At 50.1% G+C, this 23,680-nt stretch overlaps 1 protein-coding gene across 2 annotated transcripts in view; it reads left to right on the top strand.

Annotated features, from left to right (window-relative positions):
- Positions 1 to 23,680, top strand: part of SPATA13 (spermatogenesis associated 13) — a 106,785-nt gene that overhangs the window by 29,100 nt on the left and 54,005 nt on the right. For both annotated transcript variants that reach the window (XM_018056562.1, XM_018056563.1), the window contains exon 2: positions 17,457 to 19,055. In XM_018056562.1, coding sequence (XP_017912051.1) covers positions 17,610 to 19,055 — 1,446 coding nt within the window. In that variant the 5' untranslated portion in view covers positions 17,457 to 17,609. The remainder of the gene's footprint in view (positions 1 to 17,456; positions 19,056 to 23,680) is intronic.

The raw sequence follows: 23,680 nt of genomic DNA, 5'->3' as shown, positions 1-23,680 counted from the left end.
GACAAAACCGGCTAACGCCCCACAGGCAGTACAACCGTGACCTCTGTGGTTATCTTTTCTGAAAGGCAGAAATGATCTGCATCGCTAAGGGACGCAAATAATCTACAAATTAACCTGTGACTCACCTAATCAGCAGGAAATAGCAAGTCAAAATTAGGCAGTCTCTGGAGAATGAGATTGTCTTTGGGGAGTCCTATGGGACCCGCTCTGATGTGGTATTGAAAGCGCCACCCTTTTCTGGGTTTCCGTTTCTGGTTGCTGTTTAAAATGTGTGTAAGGATTAGAGAGGGGCCGCTAACATTCCTGAAGTTACCAGATGCCCGGGGCTCAGTGCACAGGGTGTGACAGACATTCGGTTTCCCGGAAGCAGAGCCTTGTTCTTCCAGCGCCTCCTCCCCTCACCCCCTCCTCTACACTTGTTTTGTTTCTAAAGTGACTGTGCTCCGTGTCAGATCCCCCCGCCTCCCCGCTCCGTACCAGCATGGACGTGGGAATCAGGCGGCAAGCTTATGTCAAGGACAGATGGTTTTGCTGGGTGTTCCAGAAACAGGAGAAATTGCCACGAGGTCTCTGAAACCCTTCGCCATGAAATCTTTAGACTCAGGTGACAAGGTCTGTGGGCGTTTCCCATCTGGGGCCTGAGTAAGTGTGATTGTATGCTTGGTTAGGTCTGGTTGGACGCCTGGTTTAGCGTGGTCTGCGGTCACCGTGAAGCATTGTTTTTGGGGCGGCTCAGTTCACGACAGTTTCCTAAGTAAGTGTTGTGGGGACTTAAAACTGGACATCTGGTTCAGCAAGTGAGCAGTGCATTTTGCTCCACTCTGCTCTTGTCCCAGATGTTGTGTGGGCCTGTCCCACGTGTGCTCATGAGGGTGTGGACCCTGAGAGGCGTCTGGGACTCAGCAGGATTAGGAGAGCTGTAAGTAGCAATGACTGCAGGGCATCCGAAGTGGGCAATGCCCTTCCTAAGGGCCCTTTCTACTGTTTCTGAAAGGATTGCATTTTTAGGAGATGGGGTTTGTTTGTTCAGGATCATAAAACCTACGGTGGAGGAACCTCAGAGGTGATGCATCCAGCCCCCTCTGTGGCCGCTGAACCGTCTTGAACTGCTAGACGCCTGATGCTTCATGAATTCTTTGTCCCAGAACTAAAAGGACTGCATTCTATGCACTGATTCTCTCAGAGGATGCACGTCTGAGTAAATCTGTGCTCCTTACATAGGAAAATTCCTAAATTTTGTGTTAAAAGCTGAGCATCCCAGGATCCTTCTATTGTCTGTGAAAGGACGTGGGTGCCGGACCATTGTCTAGGCCGAGTTGCAGTGACTGTTCTTCTAACATGTGGTACTTAGGGCTGCATGTGTCATCTCAGATTAAGTGGCTGGGGAACAGGTTAGGGGAGGGCTGGGAAAGACTGTTGCCTCTTTGATCGAGCTCGGCTCCTATCGTTTTGTGTAGAATTGAATGTATTGGAATTTCTGAGAGTCACATGACAATGTTGATCACACTGGCCAGGTGGTTCTCTGCCTTTGGGTTCTTTTTGAAATAAATTGCTTCTGTGTCAAGTATTCCCATGTTAGCGATGTTTAGGTAATTTTTAACCTAATTGCTTAAGCCACCTAATGTTTATGATAGTAAGCAACACTATTAATAATAATATAGGGGTTTTATCAGAGAGGAAGACTAGCTTGATGGCCAGGAGCTAGCACTGGAGTCGGACTGTCCATGGGTTCAAATTCTATCTCCTTTGTTTGTTACTATATGACCTGGACATAATCCAGTGGGTCTGTGCCCGTAGGGTTCCCATGGCCTCTGGCACGTGGTCAGTGGTCCGAATGGGATCTGTTCCTCTCTTTCCCAGACGCCTCTGAGCTCTTCAACAGGCAAGTTACTATTTAGCCCAGTTCCAGCTGAGGATACTAGTATGTCCCCCCTTTTCCAGATGTGGGAGCTGTATCACTTGTTTAGGGTTAAGTGGCTGCTAGATCTGCAGTAGGGATTTGAACACAGGTCTCTCTGATGCCAGGTGATCAGTCCACCCACTTGCCTGCATTCATGCGTGCCAAGTCACTTCAGTCATGTCTGACTCTTGGGAACTCCGTGGAGTGCAGCCCGCCAGGCTCCTCTGTTCATGGGATTCTCCAGGCAAGAATACTGGAGTGGGTTGCCATTTCCTTCTCCAGGGGATCTTCCTGACCCAGAGGTTGAACCCAGGTTTCTCATGTCTCCTGCATAGGCAGGTGGGTTCTTTACCACCAGTGCCCCCTGGGAAGCCTCTCACCTGCTTAGTCCTGTTACGGTACATTATTAATATTAGTGTTTTCTGCCTTATCCTTCTTAACACTCGTGTATCTTCTTAAAATGAGTTTATTAAACACTTAATTTGTACAAAGAACATATGTAACATGTGTAAGTTTGACAACCTCTCCTGAGAGGTAACCAACCGTCACTCTGAATTTTGGGCTTATCAGTCCTTGAAAAAAAGTGAAAATGTTAGTCGCCCTGTTGCGTCTGACTCTTTGTGACCCCATGGACTGTAGCCCGCCAGGCTCCTCTGTCCATGGGATTTTCCAGGCAAGAATACTGGAGTGGGTTGCCATTCCCTACCCCAGGGGATCTTCCCAACCCCGGGATCGAACCCGAATCTCCTACTTTGCTGGCCAGTCCTTTATCGTCTGAGCCGCCAGGGAAGCCCTGTCACTCCCTAAGGTTTCTTTTTTGAGTTTCCGCCTAGAAACACATCCCTCAACATTTCTTTCCCTTACGTAATCTCCTAGTTGAATAAGCATGACGTCTGGGGTGTGACTGTAGAGCAGCTTTGTTTTTCTGCTCCTGGGGGACCCATGAATTAGTTCTGAGCTGCATTCCTCCCCAGCCTCCATGGAAACCTGGGCAGGTCCCCCGACTCCCCTGTCACTTGTGGGTCATAAAAATCTCACAGTCACATCCGGCTTAAACAAACTACTCACAAATGCAATTAAAATGCTTGATTTCATGTAATAATCCAACTTTAACCTTGTGTTAATAGAGGCTTTTGACTTGGCACCTGTCTCTCCCTGCCTGTTACTCCAACACCACCCCCCTGAATATTGCTGATTCCCCAACCCTTGTTCTTTCATGTGAACCTCAAAATCTGCTGGTTGGGATGACGCACTCATAGAATTGGATTTTGATGGAAGTGTTCTTGAGTCTTGGTGATGCAATGGTGCTGGTTCTCCCTTCATAGACCTTGGTCAGGTGGTCACTAACTCAAGGGGTGGGTTTCTGGGTGCTCACCTGGATGAGCAGAGACCCTCTGCTGTGGACAAAGCTCTCAAATAGTAAAGGTCTGTGTCCCTGGCTTGACCGTCCTGTTCACTCAGCAGCTTTTTGTTTACTTATATTTTAAATCTATACTCTTTTTAAGAGTAGTTTTCAATTTACAGAAAAATTGATCAGAAAGTACAGTGTTCCCTAATACCCGTCTGCCTGGCATAGTTTTCCCCTGCTTATAACTTCTCACATCCGCCTGGCACAGTTGTACCAGTCCATGAGCCGATATTGACTGCCACCTTGTCATCCCCCAGAACTGTGGCTCACTTTGGGGTTCACTCTTGGGGTGGTGCTGTCCATCCTGAGTTGGCACAAATGCATGGTGACAAGCGCCCATCTGGACAGCATCTCACAGAGTGGTCTCACCGCTTGAGAATCCTCTGTGCCCCCCGTTCACCCTCCCTCCTTGTAACACCTGGCAACTACCGATCTGTTCATTGTCTCCAAGGCTCTGCCTTTTCCGGAATGTCGGATAGTGAGAGCTATCCAGTATATGGCTTTTTTGGATTGTCTTCCACTTAGTGTTATGCTTGAAGGCAACCCACTCCAGTATTCTCGCCTGGAGAATCCCAGGGATGGAGGAGCCTGGTGGGCTACAGTCCATGGGGTCGCTAAGAGTCAGACATGACTGAGCGACTTCAATTTCACTTTTCCCTTTCATGCATTGGAGAAGGAAATGGCAACCTACTCCAGTGTTCTTGCCTGGAGAAACCCAGGGACGGGGGAGCCTGGTGGACTGCCATCTATGGGGTCACACAGAGTCAGACACAACTAAAGCAACTTAGCAGCAGCAGTTGAAGGTTTCTCCATTTGTTTTCAAATGGCTGATAGCTCAGCTCTTTTTGCACCGAATACTATTCTGCCGTCTGGACGCACCACAGTTTATTTGTCTAGTCACCCCCCTGAAGGTCGTCTTGCCTGTTTCCCAATGTTGGCAGCTATGAATAAAACTGCTGTAAACGTGTCAGCTCTTTTGCTTTCCTCTCTTGGTTTCTCATTGGTAAAATGAGACATTGAACACAAGTCTTTATTGTTTCTAACCCGTGGAAATCCCATCTGTGAAGACAGTTGAGGATTAGGACCAAGACCAGGACCAGGAGAGTGGGTGACATCTCAGTCCCCAGAAGGAGCCTGGAGAAGAAGATGAGGGGCGGCCGGGGGCTGGACAGAGCGGAGAGCATGAGGATGAAGCCTTTTCAATCAGAAAACAAAACCCAGAGCAGCAAACCCAGGGGCTGCTTGGTTTACAGGACTAGTTTTTCAGCCTGTAACCAATGTCGAATGTGAAACTGGCCAGGAAGGCCTTAAATGTGGGCAGGTGCGAATGTGGGTGAGTGTGCCTGCCTAGCTGGCTGGGGCTTCACACCAGCTGAAACACGGCAGCCCCGCTGTCTGGGCGCAGGCACCCATGTGGGCAGCCCCTCGAGATGCCCAGGGAGGTGGTCCAGCCTGCATCTGCATTGGAGCCTGGCTTTCAGCGGAGACGCCGCCCCACCTTTGGCTCATGCCCCGTTTTGAGAGCTCCTGGTTGCTTTACTGTGAAGCCATTATCGTGGACTATGAGTCGCCTGTCACAGGGAGGGGGTTGCTCTCCTGCAAATCCAAACAGGCAAAAGCTGAGCCATGAAGATCTTCATTGTAAAGTCCCTGAAAAAAGTGATGGAAAAACCATCAGGAGAAAAGACTTTTGACTTTTCCTGAGGTTGCTGGTGATGAAGATGAGAACCTTGTGACTCTTCTGAGGTGGGGACCTAGGAAGTTATGTTGGCTTTTTTGACCAAAGTTCATTCCTCGGACACTTAGAGCAGATATATGCTTTACCTTGAATTACGTGTCTAAATCCTCTTCAGAATGTTTATCAGATGATTCACAAGGCCATCATGCTTAATATCATCAATTTTGTGCTCTAACAGCTTTAGTATATAATCTACGTACCATAAAATTCACTCTCTGCAATTGTACAAGTCAGTTATTTTTGGTGAAGTTTACAGAGCTGTGCAACCACAGTCCCCAGAAGAACCCTCATGGCCCTTTATGGTCACCTCTTGTTTTGTCCCCAGCCCCCAGCCCCCGGCCTCCACTTCCTGTGTCTGTAAAGTTGCCCTTCCTGGACACCCTGGAGTTGCTAGAAGCCAGCAGCATGTGAGCTGCTGGGTTTTTGGCTGGGCCACGCAGCATGTGGGACCTTAGTTTGCTGGCCAGGGACCAAACCCACGCCACCTGCATTGGAAGTGTAGAGTCTTAAGTGCTGGCCCTCCAGGGAAGCCCCTCCATGTCTGTCTTCTTGCACTGTGTCCTTTAAGGCTCCATTTAGCTTTTGGAGTCTGTCCATGTTGTCATAAATGTATTTTTATACAACGACAACGAGTAACTCTATAATACTTGATCCCTGTGTTCTTTGCTACATCTGAGTGTATTCTTGCTCTTAAAAGATAATAAGTAAGGATATCACTTTGTTGTGTGTTTGCAAGTTTGTTTTCTAGTTCTAGGATTCAAGTTCAGAAGGACTGGATGGGGGCATTCAGCCAGCAGAATCGATGGACTCTAGCACTGGCCTCCATTGGAGACCTAAGTTCCTATTTTTCAGTCTCACCTGTACTTTGAGGTACAGTATTAGAATGCTCCTATGACTTTTGTGTGTGTGTGCAAATTGGGGAAGAAAATTAAAATTGAGGTTTAATACTTGAAGGGTGTAGGAGGCAAAATCGTGCAGAATAACAGATAATAGACCTGCTGTTCCTGCTCGGAAGATGCCGGTGGAGATGGCGACAGGTCTCGTCACATGGGCTTTGTCTTCTGTTCTCTGTCTCCGCTTGCCTCTCTAATGATGTGCGATCAGAAGTCTGCACTGAGCGCAGGGGACAGAGCCCCCACAGGAGATGAGAACAGAGTAGGGACTGCTGCTGGGTCTATCAGCTGAAGCGTCCTGGTGCTTGTCCAGTCTGGTGGTGGGGTGGTTGAGAGGGGAGCAGAGGGCTGATTCCATGAGGGTTTCTGGGGAGATATTAGGAGTCGATTCGTTGCAAGCCTCCCCTCCCACCCCAAGTGCGGCAGACCCTTCTGTGGAAGATGCAGATTGGTTCCTGGGGCATCCCCGTCCCACAGCAGGAGAGGAAGTCATGCCCATAAGGCTGCTTTTCCCTCTTTCCTCAATTCCTCACAGAGAAATGAGCTTCTTTTCATGAAGTCTGTTTTGGTAAGGAGCCAGGTGTCCGATCCAGCAAAGGGTGGACTCCTGGCCCTTTGTCCTCATGGTTTCCTTGAACTCCACCATTGAGAACGTGCTGTGGGGCCCACGTCTCTGTGTGTGACACGTGGTGACAGTCACGTGTGTGTTGGGAGAGCCTGACCACGGTGACATGGGGCCTTCCCTTCAGGGCTGGGTCTTGAAAGCGAGAATTGAGATACAGAATTTATTGTGGCTTAAATTCCGTGGCTCCTCCACGTCTCAGACTTATTTCTCATTTTTCTTGGTGGAGAGGTGGGAAAGGAGACAGAAAGACTCTTTTTTGGATCTTACAATGCCACAGTTAGTTCTGGAGAGAAGATGGCAGTCCTTCCCACAGGTGGTAGGGTTACTTTGTAGGCATGCAGACTCAGTGTTCACAAGGAGTCCCTGAACGTTTCATCAAATATTTATTGAGCTGTTAACAGCTGCCAGACACTCTGGGTACACGTGGTAGCTGAGGGTGACAAGGACAGGCCTGTGCTGGAGGACACGTGCACATTTCTAAGCAAGCTGCTCCTAGTCGGTCATGAATCAGGCCTTGTGGAAGAAGCTATGTTCCAGGCTGGTCTTTGCTGCAAGTTGGGTTCAACCCTGGCTCAGAAGGTCCCAAACTTCCCAGTTCATGAGCCCTGGCTTCTCAGCAAGTCTCTTGCGCAGCCCCTCAGTCAAAAGAAACACTTAATAATTTCATTATTAAGCAGTTTTTAACTAGCTGTCCAAAAAAGGCTGTTGCTAAGTGTAGAAAAAGAAGCAAATTAAGAAAAGCTTAGCCTTCTGCAGAAATTTATGTGCTTGGTTTAGTTTGAAGGCAAGCAGAAGTCTTAACATGTATGCTCTCTTTTTGTTGGAGGTAGGGATTTTTTTAACCTAAAATTTTACAAAATTATGCAGAAAACACAAAATTCCCAGAAAATGGGAATCTCTAGTGAATGTTTTTGTTGTTTTCTGGACAAGTCTGTAATCTCCTGAACAACAGGCTCATGTTGACCTCAGTGTCAGTACTGGAGAGCCCTCAGAGGACACAGTATAACAGCGATAAGACACAGCAAGAAATGTCGCAACCCCAATCGAGACAGTCAAGGGCTATGCTTAGGACCAGGGCGATTTTAGGAATTTAGCTGGAAAATGCAGTCGTCACAAAACATCAACAGGAGTTGTTGAAAAAGCCTGTTCTGTTTCTCCATTAAACCTCAGTAGGTATAAGGCTTTAACTTCATTTCGTTCTTAATTTTAGAAGATCTGTGTTGAAACCGATCGGATTGTCACATTTAAAGTGTGGGGCGAGGGAATGAAAGACAGTTCTTGTCGAAGGTGAGTCAATAAATGAGGACCTTTGCAGGTGCCCCCACCTCCCTCCCCTGCAGTCCTGGTACTGATGTCACTTGCTGAGGGAGCCCGTTGAGGTGTCATAACCACGCAGGCTTCCTTACAGTCACTTGTTTAATCGTGTGTCTCCCAGCTGGCTGAGACAGTGTCCACTGTCCCCACTCTCGTCCTCTGTCTGTCCCAACACCAGTGGTGGAGTGAATGGATGAGCAGATGAAGCCTCAAGTGAGGTTTTCTTGTTACAAGATGAAGTCTCAGAACAAGGCACAGGTGATCTGTTTCATTGGAAGCCGTCGGTGCTTCTTTCCGGCTTGCCTGCACTCGGATTACCGGCCTGTGGCCCTGAGCTGCTTGTGTCACCACTCCGAGGCAAGGAGGAGACGTTTCTGCTGAGGCGCAGCCTCTCACGTCAGAGCCCTCGCTCTAGGAGGGACAGTGGGGACCCAGGGTGATGCTGTGCCATTACGGTTCTGAAGTGATCGTTAGCCAGGGACATTAACCAGCAGACTTGGGCGGGCTTTCCTAACTCTCTGAGGCTGGTCTCACCAAGGGTCTCGCTGGGTCTCGTCTGCAGTTGCTGGGTCCTTTGCAGCCCCCGGCAGCTCGTGGCTGGGGGTCGGGAACAGACCTAGTCCTCTCTTGGTTGCCTGGTGCTCACCTTCCTGGGCCTCTGTGGAGACCCGCCCGCTCCCCTCCCACTCTCCTTTTTTTAGGTTCAGGACTCATCCATCATTGTTATTCTTTAGTTTTTTTTTTTTTTTTTTTTAAGCACCTAAATTGGTTTTGAACTCTTCACAAAAGACAGAATGTAGTGCTCATTTCACATCAGGCCCTCTGAGCAGCCTACATATTCAGAATGTCGTGGACCCCTGTGTCATGGGGGTGGGGCCTGGGTGTTCCTGAGTCTCACACGTGTCCCTGCCACATTCCCTTGGGCTTCCAGAAGCTTCCGACCTGTGCAGCATTGCATCAGGCAAATGGAGCTGGGGGACGGGCCGGCTGGTGGCTGGTCTCCCCACAGGCAGAGCTGGACGCTGTGTGAGGTTGGGGAGTCTGGGAGGACAGGCTGGGGAGAGGGTCAGGACTGAAGCTGGGAGGAGAGAGCAGTGCTCGTGGGCTGTGTTTGGAGAGAGAGAAGAAACCTGGCCGGTCTCCCACACTCGCTCCCCCTGCAGGGAGTGGTGGGCTAGTAGAGAGAGTGCAGGGGCAGGGCCGAGTCCACAGAAGGTGTGTCATCTTTGCCGTCCAGAAGACCTCAGTGTGCACAACCCCAGGGGCGGCCACCTGCCTGCAGCAGCGGCCCTGGGCAAGAAGCCGGATGATGGAGTGGCGGTACAGTCCCACGGAAGCTTCTGGCACAAGTTTCTATTGTAGAAAGAATAGTAAACCCCCAAAAGAAGCCACTGAGGGGCTCTCCTGAGTTGCCCGCTAGTCCTTTTTTGAAGGGTAAATGTGAGCTGAGGAATTGGCACTGGGTGAGGGCCTGAGACACGTGCAGTCTTTCCCTCCGTCTGGTTTTCCTTGCACTCAGGGCTGTTGGCTTTTCTGAGCCTCTGGAGTGAGGCTGGAGCCCCTCATTAGAGGAGGTTTCCTTTGCAGAGACCAGGGTCCTCGGTCCTCGGCCGCAGAGGGACACACGATGTCCCCAGGGAGGGCTCATTACCACAGCCCCCTCCTCTATCCAAGCAGCCTCCCCCCCTCCACCCCACTGAGCTCCTTCCGGGCCCCCTGAGGTGGGGGCGTGACTGGGGACCTCTGCTCAGGGACAGTGGCCGGTCACCACTGCTCTGGTCTCGTTGGTACCCGTGGGTACCAGGGCATCTCCTGAAGGAGGATGTCTGTGAACCAACAGCCATGTGTCAATTCGGTTAGAAGCGGGCAGTTTAAATCAGACGAACGAGGCATTCCAGCAACTGTTTTCCTATGAAAACCAGCGTGAGCACGCGGGCCACCAAGTGAACGAGCAGGAGAAGGTGGTCTCTGCACCTCTGTCCTCAGGGTTGGCAGCACGGCTGCTCCCACACCCCCTAAACTGGGACCGAACTGGATGGAAATGGGGTGGTAGGCTTATCTTGTTCTCTCCAAAATGCAGTGTTGTAAACTGGGAATCTATGTCCAGAGATGCGTTTTACGCAAAGAACAAAACCAAAGGGCTTGGGCAGTAAAATAAGTGCACGCAGCACATATATATATATATACACACTCTTGTAAACGTTTTTACCAAGTGCTGGATATACAAGCTGTGTTGAGGGGACTTCGTGCAGCCTGCAGGGTGAGCCCGGTCACTATGACTCTGGATTCTGCTAAATCGCCTCTCGGAAGCAGAAATGCTGCTTTTGCTCCAGTGACCTTCAAAGTGCCTTCTAGATCAGGGCCGCCCATCTAGAAATCCTTCCTTGCTCTGAATAGTTAGTGCCGTTACCGGGAGGTCCTGTTGCCATGGTGACATCCGTTTCAGGGGTGGCTGCAGGCACGAGGTAGTCCTCACCGTGAACTTGGGAGGTTGCTGCTGCAGACTTACTCACCGAGAGAGAAGGGTGGGGGCCGGGGAGGAGGTGTGAGAACCAGGAAGGCCGTCTGCAGCCCTTTCTTTGGCGGTGCCCCTCCTGAAGTCTTCCAAGGCCTTTTCAACCCCAGGTTTAGAGTGGGGTGCAGGAGCGGGGTTCAGAGTCTGGCATTTTGCTGAATGTCGGGATCACGGCCAGGAAGCCCAGTGCAGATGCAGACTTACCGAGCACACCTGGTTCGACCCGCCAACCCCCAACTTCAGAGACCATAGGAAGGTTTTCCTTTCTTTGGCCTAAGGCCTGCCTTGGCAAACCCTTGGAATTGACAAAGCAAACATCCATCCTCACTAGGAAACCCCATTCTCACCCGCAGGAATGCAATTTAGCCTAGTGACCCAGATAAGGCCAGCCAGCCAGTCACACCTTGTACAGAATCCACACCTTTCCTGAAGATGCAGTGATCCAGTCTCGTCCAGCTACAGTTTTGTTTATACTTTTGGTTTTTAGACAGTTACACGATTGGGCATTTACTTATTTATTTTAATTTATTTATTTTAATTGGAGGCTAATTACAATATTGTAGTGGTTTTTGCCATACATTGACATGAATCAGCCATGGGTGGACATGAATCAGCCATGGGTGTACATGTGGGTATTTCAATGAAGCCAGAGCTCCACTCTGCTGGAGCATCTTCCCGCATCTTCTCCTGGAAAGACACTGAGGATGCCAGGTCCCCAGGGAGGGACAGGCTTCCTTTGACATATGCACATGGGGGTTGGGAAGAACAGAGAGAGGGTCTTATGTTAAGGACTGATGGGCAGTGGGGGAGGACCTTCCTTTATCTTTGAAATTAGAACCCACCGTTGAAACTTGGGTGCATAGGAAATGTTATAAATTATGGTTAAATTCCCTATATTATCAGCTAAATGTGGTTTGCTGGACAGAGTCTATGAGAAAATAGATCACCTGTAAGTAACTCTTGGGCTTCCCTGGTGGCTCGGATGGTGAGGAATCTGCCTGCAATGCAGGAGACCTGGGTTCGATCCCTGGGTTGGGAAGATCCACTGCAGGAGGAAATAATAACCGACTCTAGTATTCTTGCCTGGAGATGTCCATGGATGGCAGGTCCATGTGGTTGCAAAGAGTCATTTAGAACACAACCTGTTCATAAGGTGGGGGACTGGAGTTTGAGCTCCCAGTTAGAGTCTCGATTTCAGCAAGGTTCTAGGGAAGATGTTGGAATGAATGAGAGAAGAAAAGGGCCTTACAGGAATGGGGAGGGGAGAGTGAGATGGACAAGCTCAGCGAAAGGCAGTGCTGACCGTCGGCCAGTGCACAGCCAGCCTCACAGCCGAGGATGGTCTGGTTCAGTGGGCCCCTCTTCCATAGTCGGTCACTGGCTGGATGCAGAGGCCACAGTCCAGTAAGACCTGGTTTCTGCCTCTCAACCTTGTCAGAGTGTCGTGCAGCCAGCAGACAGGGACCAGAGCTGCAGAGCAGCGTGGCGAGGGCTGAAATGGCAGCGCACATGGGATCCCCCTGAGGACTGGGGGGTGTCTGAGTTGGGAGGAAGGAGACTGTGCCTCCCAAGAAAGAGCTGATTTGAGTTAAAGATAGTTAGGCAGAGTGCATGTCTGTCAGGAAAGGAGAAGCATCTTCAGGTATTCCAAAAAGAGAAGCTAAGAGAATTATCCTCTCACTCTGCTGAGAAACGAGAGAAGCCAGAAGAGCTCAGGTGGACAGCAGTGGGAAGGTGCTGCCTCCCAAGGCTGGAGGGAAATGGGGGGCTAGGTGCTGGCTCCCTTGTATAGGAGTGAGACCCTGGGATGGGGCTCAGACAGGCGGGGACCCCAGCAGGAGTGGGAGCTGGGGGGGTGGGTGCTGAACAAGCCTGGGCCGAGACCCGAGCAGAGGGGAAATCCTTCGTCTCCCTTCACCCGCCACTCGGTGTCTCCCATGGGCCCACCCACTGGCCAGCATGGCCGGAAGCCATTGGTCAGGAGAGCATGGGGACCGTGGTTTCCCAACACAGACAAGAATGGCTGCGAACGGCTCTGAGAGCCAGCAAGGAAGTGGCCCAGAGCATCACAGGACAAGGAGGGGTCACTGTGAGTGTCAGCATTCATAGAGGGAAGGTGTGGTGGGCTGGGCTGAGATGCGACTCTTTCTGAGGCCCTGGGGGCGGCCAGGGACACTCAGTGCAGTGGTGCCTGTCCGTTTGCCCACCGGAAGGACACTGTGGCTGGGCGACGAGTGAGTCAGACCGTAGGACAGGAGACTGGTCAGGGTAGCTAGCCATCCCGGTGGAGGTGTTGGAGCTGGGGCAAGGCCAGGACTGCTGAAACGCTCTGGACCTCAGGCCAGACCAGCGAGATGGGAAGGGAAAGGAAGAGGGCTGGGATGACCCTGGAGTTTGGCCAGCTTGCGGCAGTGCTGGTGCTGGAGCCGCGTCCCCTGCTGCCAGGGCTGCCCCTTCGCTGTCGTGGCTGCACGGCGGGTCCTGGTCTCTGTGCTGTGCTGTGACTCAGGGCTCTGTGCATCCACCCCTGAGCATCCAGATTTCTGGGTTTTCTTCCAGTGTCGCATTTTCTATAATTTACCCTAACCTGTTATGAAAACCTCCTTATTTGTACGTGAGCCTGGTATATGTTCCTGAATTTCAGATTCAAGTACAAGTTCTTATTTAAAAATTACTGATCATGGTTGTTTTCAGAGAATTCTCATTACGAATGAAAAGAAATGTTCCCTTCTAAAGTTCATACGGTCCAGAATCCAGCTGGTAGACAATGGATTTCACAATATTCCCATCTAAAATTCTTTCTTGTAGCTCTGTTCATAAATATCTCTGGCTGAGCTCCCGTAATTTACAAGACTGGCTACAAAACCACTGATTGAATTGCAGCCCTTGTTACTGAATAGAGGTCAAAGTATTAGTTCTAAATAATGCAAGTTGGTATGTTACTCGGAAATTCCAGGAAAAGCTTTTTTCCGTGATTTTCAGTTTCGTTCCAAGCAACAGACAACAATCACGTTGTTCATAGAATACTAAGTCACTGGTCTTTTAAGAAGCATGTTGCCCCAATTAGAAACTCAGATACACATGTATTTTACTGGATCCTGAAACTTACATAAAGCTTTAAGCACACACTTTTTAGTGTCGTAAAAATTTGAACATATTCTTGTTGGAATAACATGGTGGTATGTAATGATGAGTTGTTGGTACAGATACTAGTAAGGCAGGATGACGGATATAAAATTCATGTCCATATAAACTTGAATAATTGTGCAAATCACAGTTCTTACTCCCAAAGAGTTAAGCAGTCTTGTTCTGAAGGCAGCCACATGAACCTGTTAAAATGATAAATATAAATATATAGCATTAGAATACACTTTGGTAAAGCCATTTGGTGAGCTGCCTGGGCTTCCTGGGTGGCTCAGCGGTAAAGAACCTGCCTGCCAATGTAGTAGGCGAGCCTGGTGGGCTGCAGTCCATGGGGTCACAAAGAGTTAGACACGACTAAGCAACTGAACAACAACTGGAACCCATAGAGTAAGGGGTTTAATCCACCTTAGGGAATTAGCAATGGCTTCTCAATGACACCTGCAGATACTCTTAAAGTGTTAGACCAAGGAAGGTTTAGGCTTTTACCGAGTTTCCACTATAACATCGAGCCATCCTTCCAGCCATATTGTTCTCCTTAATGTAGGGTCAGCTGTCTTCTTGGTTTGCAAAGAACTTTACGATTTCACCTCAGAGAGTTCCACAGCCTGGAGGACCCCCGTCCGTGGGCCAACAGACAGTTTCCTACACCCGTGCTAGACCCCCCCTAGAACCGGCCATTGCCATGGCACCACCTGGAGTTTACCATGGGTCCTGCTCACCTCCCACAGGCCAGCAGAGATACACACTGTCCGCATCTCTTATTTTATAGATGGTGCTGAAGCACGGATGACAGAAATGGCTTTACTTAAGATTCAGGCGACAGTTTAGACCTAGACCTGGCCCCCAGTCCTCCATGGAACATTCTCAAACCACCCAACATGAAAGCAAGGCTTCCCTGCACCCCCTGAGCCCTTAGGATCAGCTTCTCCCATGGGTCCTTGGTTACAGAAGGTCTCATAGCGCCCTCTGGTTGTGGTGTCAAGACACTGTCTTCATCCAGCCAGATTACAAGGGGGGATGTCTGCTCTTCTGCAGCTCATAACAGGACCTTTATTATTACCTACTGTGCGGTCAGTGCCTATGACTGGACATGGAAGTAGGCATAAGCTGTCTGCTTCATTTCAAGATTGTGAGAAGCAGCAACAGCCACAATGCCTGTCCCTCCCAGAGTAGGTGAGGATGGGCGGGTGATGCTGGCTGTTAGGTTCATTCTGTGGCTGGTGGTAGATTTTGTATCCAACTTTGGTGCCAGGGTGAGTCGGGATGTTGCTGATACGGTTGATTCAGATGCAGTCCCTGGCTCTTCAGGCCCCTCACCTCTCTGTTTGAACAGTAGACCTCAGAAGGCATCTTCTGATGAAGGGAGCTGGTTAAGTGGACCTCAGAGAGGCTTCCGGGTCTACATCTGTGGAGCCTCCCTGGTTCCAGATGGAATCAACCCTTTAACTATGATTCTGCCTGGGAATCTGCCTCAGTGGGCACAAGCCAGGGGCAAAGGAAGACGAACCTGTCAGAATCTGGAGTGGAGGAGCAGAGGAGATCTCTGCATGAGGTTGGATTTTTTTCTGCACATGAAAGGGTTTTGCCAGATTGGGACCTGACCTCAAGGTCTGTATACACCTTGCTCCTTCTCTTCTACTTTTAACGTTGTCTTCAGAATATTTTTGGAACCCTGAACTATACAGTCCATGGAATTCTCCAGGCCAGAATACTGGAGTGGGTAGCTTTTCCCTTCTCCAGGGGATCTTTCCAACCCAGGGCTTGAACCCAGGTTTCCCACATTGTAGGCAGATTATTTACCAACTGAGCCACAAGGGAAGCCCCTCAGAATATCCATTTTGACTTGTGTCATGAAGACTTCCAGGACCTGACTTAAGTCAGAGTTATCTCACTGTGGACAATGACTGCAACCATAAAATCAAGACGCTTGCTCCTTGGAAGAAAAGTTATGACAAACTAAAACAGCATATTAAAAAGCAGAAACATCACTTTGCTGACAAAGGCTCATATAGTCAAGGCTATGGTTTTTCCAGTGGTCATATACGGATGCGAGAGCTGGACCATAAAGAAAGCTGAGCGCCAAAGAAGATGCTTTTGAACTGTGGTGTTGGAGAAGACTCTTGAGAGTCCCTTGGACTGCAAGGAAATCCAACCAGTCCATCCTAAAGGAGATCAGTCCTGAATATTCATTGGAAGGACTGATACTGAAGCTGAAACTCCAACACTTTGGCCACCTGATGTGAAAAACCAACTCATTGGAAAAGACCCTGATGCTGGGAAAGATTGAGGGTGGAAAGAGAAGGGGACGACAGAGGATGAGGTGGTTGGATGGCATCACCGACTCAATGGACATGAGTTTGAGTAAGTTCTGGGAGGTGGTGAAGGACAGGGAAGCCTCGCGTGCAGCAGTCTATGAGGTTGCAAAGAGTTGGACACGATTGAGCGACTGAACAACAGCAACAATTAGCAGACCATTCTCGGATCTCAGGGCTGGCTCTTGGACGGGCAAGCTTTGGGCCTGGGCTGTGACAGAATGTGAGGGAGGTGCTTAGGATTGTCAGCACCTCTTAAATCACCCTGGAGAGAGTGCCACTTACTTCTGCACCGGCTGCCACTGGCTCTGTCACAGGAGTAAGCTCCAGGAGATGGTGAAGGACAGGGAAGCCTGGGTGCTGCAGTCCATGGGGTCGCCAAGAGTCAGACACAACTGAGCGACTGAGCATTGTCATGAAGCATTGAGCTTGGAGTCGGATGCCTGTGTTCAAATCCTAGCTTGAAGCAGTAGAGAAGAGCATAGCCTTTGGAGTGGGAGAGCTGTGGGACCCTCAGGTGACTTCCCTAACCTGCCCAGGTGCCCATCTGATGGTGCATAAAACAGGGATAGTCCTGCTGACCTCGTAGGCTTGCCAGTGTCATCTTGTTTCTGAAGTGCCTCGCGCTGGGGTCTGACAGGCACGCACCTGGTAAACGATGGTGAGCACCCTCCCTGATTCCATCTCTGACCCTTCACTGAGAGCAGGGGAGCCATGCTCCCTCGCTGGGAAGGCCGGGCTGGCCTGATGGGCAGAGGCCATTGAGCTGCATGTTCACTGGGGGGAGAGCACAGACGCTGTGCGGTGGGCGTCTGGCCCGAGGGAGGAAGGACGAACGTGCGCTATTGGTTTGATGTGAATTTGTGTCCAGATTTCTCATAGTTCAGTACTACCCTCAACTCTCTGGACTCCCCCAGCCAGTTAGCATCTTTGGTCCGAGGCCCCTCTAATGTGGTTTCCTTCCCAGAGCCTGACCTCAGGTCAAGTCAGCTTGGTCCCTCTGCTCTGGTGGCCCCCGGGGTGTTTTGCATCTTTGTCATTAGAGTTTGGGGTATTTTGTAGACAATATGCAGCTCATTGTCTTGACATCACAACTCCTTGCTTGAGGCCTCCTGTGTACTAAACACTCCCCTCCTATGAGCTGCGTTAAATTGAACCTGGTTCAAGTTTCCCTGTGATATTTTGGAATATTGTTGGAGTGTGTGTGTGTGTGTGTGTGTGTGTGTGAGAGAGAGAGAGAGAGAGAGATAATTGATGATGTCTTCTATTTTGAATAACGAGAAGACAATCTCGAACTACGCCTTGGCTTTTTCATTCTAGTAGTTTTTCAAAAGTTTTCTTGAAACAAGTGCCGGTGGATTTCAGAGTTTACCATCATAAGGAATGCACAACCCATAGGCAAAATTTGCATTCTTCCCTTTTCATTTATGAATTAGGAAAAAATAACATTTTATTAATAGTAATTGAATAGTAATTGCAAATGGTTTTTATGTGATCGGCAGGCCTGGTTTTCTGTTAGCAACTCGTAAACAAAATAGCTAAGCCTCCATTGATGAAAGTTCTTCTTGGCATGACGGGCCTAACTCCCTGCTTTGTTTCCGCTGCAGGCGGTGACTGCGGAGCCCAATGTGCACGGCGGGCGGGAAGGCCAGGCCGGAGGCCCCCAGGAAGAAGGCCTGCGCGTGGGGCCGGGGGACATCGAGGCGCGCGTGGGTCTGAGCCGCGCTGACCTGCGCCCGCGGGCCCCCGGCCCCAAGAACATGACCACGGCACAGAACGGCCACGGGCGCGGAGCTGCGGTCCCTGATTCCATCTCTGATCCCAAGGACTCCTGCATGGGGACCCACCCGGCGTGCCGCAACTGCGGCTGCAGCGGCGGCGGCGCAGGCGCTCGGGAGGCGCGGCTCAGCCCGGCCCGCATCCTGCGTCTCTTCGCTGCAGGCCCGGGCAGGACGCGCGCCGACCGCGAGCGGCCCCGGCCCGCCGGCCTCGTGGGCAGCTCGTCCACGTGGAACGCCCTGGCCTCCTTCCGGAAAATGGGCTCTTTCAAAAAACTGAAGTCCTCGGTCCTCCAGGGGATTCAGAACCGGGAGGGGTGGGATATGGCGAAGGAGGGAACCTTGGACCGCGATCTGGGCAAGTCCGTCCCCAATGGCGCAGCAGCGGGGGCCTCTGCGGGCAAGTGTGCCCCTGGGCCCGGCTTCGCCTCCGACGGCTCGGACCCCGAGGAACCGGACGACGGCTTCGCGCGTAGTGCCCTCCGGTCGCGGAGCCTCCGGCGTGCCTATGGCCTAGGGCGCATCCGCCTCCTCGACCCGGAGCCCCCCGGGCCGGTGGCGTGCGAGGCGCCGGAGCCGCCAGCATGCGAGCCCGAGCGGAATGGTGTCTGCCGGCGCAGCAAGAGCACCGACAGCCTGACCTTCCTCGGGAAGAGCTCCTTCCGAAGGAAGTCTGCCTCGCACTTGGCCGAGCTTCGGGGCTCGCGAGAAGGCCGGGTGCCCCGCAGGACGCTGAGCGGCTCGTCCGCCGACTCTGACGGCTCGGGCGGGGGCCCCACGAGGCCCAGGCGCTGGAGGAGCCCGCTGCGGGTGCCGGACCTGGCTCGTGTGCTCCGGCTCGCGGGGGGTGGCACGGCCGGCCGGACTGGGGACCCCGGGAGCGCAGCGCCCGGGCCGCGACCGCTCAGCCGGCTGCACGATGACTACTCCCGCCGCGCGGCCCCCGGCCCCGAGGGGTGCGGACGGGGGCGTGCGGAGCCCCGAGACCCGGGCCTGGTGGGTGCAGGCGGACCGCCCAGGGCAGCGGTCCAAGGAGGTGCCGCTCCTCGCTCCCAGGGCTCTCCGTCCAGCCCACCGGCCCGGGAGATGTCGGACAGAGACTCCGATGAACCGGGACCTGGCGACCGGTTTCCCTCCGAGCCTGAGCATCCTCTCGGGCCTCTGAGGCCCACCACACCCAAGCCCCCCAGCCCTCGGAGCCCCGATGCAGCAAGTGCCAAGTGTCCCAGCAGTGTCAGCGCGCTGTCCCTGAGCTCAGCAGACAGCGAGGAAAGGGCCGAGGGCCCCGTCCAGAGGGAGCAAGGTCTCGGGTCCTCCCAGGAGGCCGTGCCAGCCGCCTGTGACCAGGGCAGGGAGGACAGCGGCTCCAGGAGCCACGCTCAGCCCAGCCTTGGAGGGCCGTCTGGTCCAGAAGACAAGACAGAAGAGGTAAGGATCCTTGGTGGCCTGCCAAGCATGACGGGTGCCTGTCAGCACCACCCTCCTGCCACTGAGATGGGCACAGGTGATCCCTTCACCTTCCTGGAGGCAGCGCTCCAAGCTGTGTTGCCCTCAGGAGTCTTCTTGTTAGGTTGCTGTTTCTCAGGTTAAGAAGTGATCTCTCTCTTTGTTGTGAAATGTACCACTATTCTGTGAAGCTCCTGGAGGTGGCATTTATACCACACAGTTCCTCCAGGAGAGATGAGCCCAGGCTCTGAGCTAGATTTGGGAGAAAAGTTGAAGGCATCTCTCTCGTACCCCATGCAGCTCATAGGGGCTCTCAAAATTCTAATCTTTGAGACGTTATTATGACTTTCCTTCTCTTTCTGCTTTAAACTGTTTCCATGCCCTTTCCAACAGAGTTCGTGTGAATGAGATTCTTTGTTAAGGGACCATTACATGTTCGAAGTCGACTTCATTTCCCAAGAGTGAATTAGAAACGTGTACTGTTATACCTGTCAACCCTGAGTGATGATAGCTCAGAGAAGTTTTTATGATGGTTATTGTACTTATTTTTAGAGTAGAACACAAGCATCTCATGAATCAAATTCACTAATAACTGTCAAGGCTCCGAGAGCAATGTTCTTTTCATTTCCTGTCAAGGATCCAGGCAGCCTTACTGTGTAATTTCTACTCTATAAATGCATTCAGTAACGTTCCCTTACAGAGCTGAGAGCAGAGGAGATGCATGCTTGTGTCTGTATTGCAGAGGATTCTTCCCATAAGCTCCTAGACTGTGTGGTTTTTGTTGAGTTACTCAGTTGTGTCCAACTCTTTGCGACCCCATGGGCTCCTCTGTTCATGGGATTCTCCAGGCAAAAATACTGGAATGGGCTGACCTTTCCTTCTCCAAAGGGTCTTCCCCATCCAGGAACTGAACCTGTGCCTCCTGTATTGGCAGGCGGATTCTTTACCACTGAGCCACCAAGGAAGCTAGACTGTATCACAGGTATAAATTGTGCCAGCAGTGGTTCCTTCCCATTGGCCCCCAGAGAGGACCTCAGTTTTGCCTTCATGCCTGCAGAGAGCGTGATGATGCAGCAAATTCAGAAGCCAGGGCAGCCTCTGAACTGTTTTGTAACCTCTGCATTATAGGGAGCCTTAGAAAGGGGGCCTACCACAGATCACTTTCGGGAGATCTAAGTCCACCTCACAGGTCCCTGGGTAGCCAGAGAGTGAGACTGCCTCACTTTTTCTGGCTCCAGGCTTGCATGGAGACCTCGGGGCCAATCTGTCTTCCAGGGGTCCTGTTTGTTGATGACCACTTGCTCATTTGCATATTCCTAAAAGGAGTCGGTGTAGCGGTTGTAAGGAAATGGGACTCAGTGCCAGCCAACGGAAGAGTCCCGCCTCTGCGATGGGTTGTGTTATCCATCAAGGCCTGAGCCAGTCTGGGCTTCACTTCTGCCTTCATGATGAGATGACCAGTAATTCCTTACACCAAGCACCCCGTTCTGCCATACTGATAGTTTAGGACACCCGCCTCCTCCTCAAAAGAGGGATTTGCTGTGGTCAAGAGGGTTCTTTGTGTTAAAGGTGGGGACTTCATTTTCTGTTTAACAAAATTAATAATAATTTTTTAAAAGCCATTAAAGTATTTTATTCCTGAGCACATATTAATTAAATATATTCAGGAGTTTCTGACTTATTTACTTCCCAGGGTAATTTTTGACCATTATACAATTTCACATTTATATTTGCTGTTCTTAGTTTATGGCACTTAGTTTCTACCCACAAGGGATCACTGAGGAGAGAAAGCAGGACACAAGTAGTTAATAGTGCAGGCTTGTTGATAATGCTACAGATTTTCTTTAAGATGTTTATTACATTTTTAGGTTGCATTCATTTCTGCAAAATTCTCATGTAACACGTCAAGCTTCCTCTTATATGTGCTAGTTAAAGTAGATGACGAACAGAGAAAAGACTGATTTTGCCCAATTTACGTTGTGTATGCTGGTAATCTTCAGCATATCTTCTCTGTTACTTGCAGAGAAGTACTTGTAAAAGATAACATGAAACCTCCTCTTTTATTTTGTCATTTAGAAGCAAAGTACAAGCAAAATGAAGCAAACAAAGCAAATCAGAAAGCACCTTGCTGTAAAATGCAGCAATTCTAATCTCTCTAGGTTAGAAGCAGTATTTGCCAATCTTATATGGCCACAATAAAACTAAGTATCAGCCTTTACTATCTTTTAATGTACACTGTTATTTTCTTAGTTTATTGATAGTATGGTTCCACTTGTGGGCTTCCCAGGTGGAGCCAGTAGTAGTCAGTCAAGAACCCACCTGCCAATGCAGGAGACACAAGAGATGTGGGTTCAATCCCTGGGTCCAGAAGATCCCCTGGAGGAGGGTATGGCAACCCACTCCAGTATTCTTGCCTGGAGAATCCCACAGACAGAGGAGCCTGGAGGGCTACAGTCCGTGGGGTCACCAAGAGTTGGACATGACTGAGCAACTTAGTACGTACGTAGTACGTATGATTCCACTTACATGTTTAAAGCTAGCTTGAGCTATGGTTATTGTTGAATTTTAAAAGATTGAAAGCTGTACATTTTATGATATTTAAAATGCTTATCATGCAGTTTTAAATAAAGGGGAATAGCTTTTTAACTTAGAATCATTTAGAAGTAAAAGTGACAATCTTCGAAAAACTGCGCAGGGTGGACAAGGCTGTGTCCCAAAACCACCTCCATAGCGTTGTACTCCTGCCACCTAGTGGTAAACGTTGTTGTAACAACCATGACCTGGGAATGAAACTGAAATTGTTACTTGGTAGAAAAAGCAGTTGAGTGTTTATACCCGTTCCCTTATAAGGGAGCAGGCACAGGGTGTAGTGTGGCTGCTGGTGTCCCTGCAGAGTCACCCAGTAGCTCACTGGCTGAATTTGGGGCCCTGTCCTTGGTCCTGCAGAAAGGATGCCCTAGTTCCTGGTGGTGCTGAGTATGCCACAGGTGAACTCTTTCAAGTGATGAGAATCCATTGTAACTCCTTTACAGGAGCTTCAGACTTTTAGTTTGCCATTTGAAAGATGCCCAGCAATTGGGCAGACCCTTAAACACCTTAAGGGTAGAGCACGGGAGAGCTCTCTCTATCTTGGAGGTCTGTAAGAACCAAGGAAATTATGTGGCAAACGCTTGACCCAGCGCTTCCCAGCGGCCGTCGCGGTCTGCTGTTCACTCTCCTTTTGTGATTTCTCCATCCTAGATTGACCTGACTCCTTCAGACAGGGGCCAGGTAAGGTCAGTGTTTTCTAGAACTGATTTTGACACCCACTGTGTTACACCCTTATGGACCAAATTGCCGAGTCCCCATCAGGTTCCGGACACTCAGATGTAGCTCTGAGGAACAGTGGGCTATGTCCGATGACCCAAGATGTATCTAAGTCATAGTAGAATACGCCGAGTGAATTAAACCCCACAACAGGTGTAAAACCGTGATGCTGAGGGATTTCACAAGGGTTGTAGTTCTTACCCACGCACCAAATCCAGGCAGGCTTAATAGGGGTGATCAAATCTGGTTTGAAGAAGGTGAGATTTCTGCTGGTAGCTATGGAGTAGAAGTGGAGCGGTTCAGCGGTCAGAGGCACAGACATTTTTTGTGATTTCACAGAATAGGACACAACAGTTTGATTTGGTGTCGGGGAACCATCCCGGTCAAGTTGAAATCATTAGGTTCAGACTGTGGATTCTTGGATTCCACATAAAGGATCTGTATGTTACTTGATAAGCATTGAGGGATCAGAGATGTCTTTGAATAGAGAAGGGCCAAGCTCAGAACTGTGTGTTTGAGAAGTTAATCCACCGTCTCTAAAAAAGAAAACTGGGGAGAAAGATGACCAGAGAGAAAGCTATTGAAATTTATTGCCGCAGAGATCTCAGAGGTAACAGGGCTCTGAAGCGCTGGGAGGAGATCCAGGACACGAGGAAGGACAGAGAGTGAAACAACAGACGCAACAACAAAGACCCAGCGTGGCCAAACATAACTAAACACATAAATATTCTTTGAAAAGATACCACAGCGCCTGAAATATACTCATAGTACCTTAAGATTGCTTAGCTTGATATCTTTATTATTAATATCATTAGCATATATTGTTTTATATTTTAAACATATTGTTTAATGTTAGTATCATTAGCATATAGCATTTATGTCATATGTATTATACATTAGAAATAAAATTTTGTTTTATTTTGTCATATTATTTATCATATAATTAAAGCTATAGTATTATTTATTATTGATATTATTACTACTAATAACAAAGCATGAATGTTAGCTGTTATCAGATTCATTGTTAGTTAAAATTGCCACCTTCAGTCAGGCTTCTCAGTACAGACCAGTTAAACTCTGCAAATCACTTTCCACCTTCCAGCCAGAGTTTCTCTGAGTCTGCAGTGGGCCCAGCCAGGATGCACAGTAAGGGCACAGACCCAGGATGCACAGTAAGGGCACAGACCCAGGATGCACAGTAAGGGCATAGACCCAGGATGCACAGTAAGGGCACAGACCCAGGATGCACAGTAAGGGCACAGACCCAGGATGCACAGTAAGGACACAGACCCAGCATGCAC

This window comes from Capra hircus, chromosome 12, assembly GCF_001704415.2.
Source record: "Capra hircus breed San Clemente chromosome 12, ASM170441v1, whole genome shotgun sequence".
Lineage (NCBI taxonomy): Eukaryota > Metazoa > Chordata > Mammalia > Artiodactyla > Bovidae > Capra > Capra hircus.
This window is presented reverse-complemented; position numbering and strand designations above follow the sequence as displayed.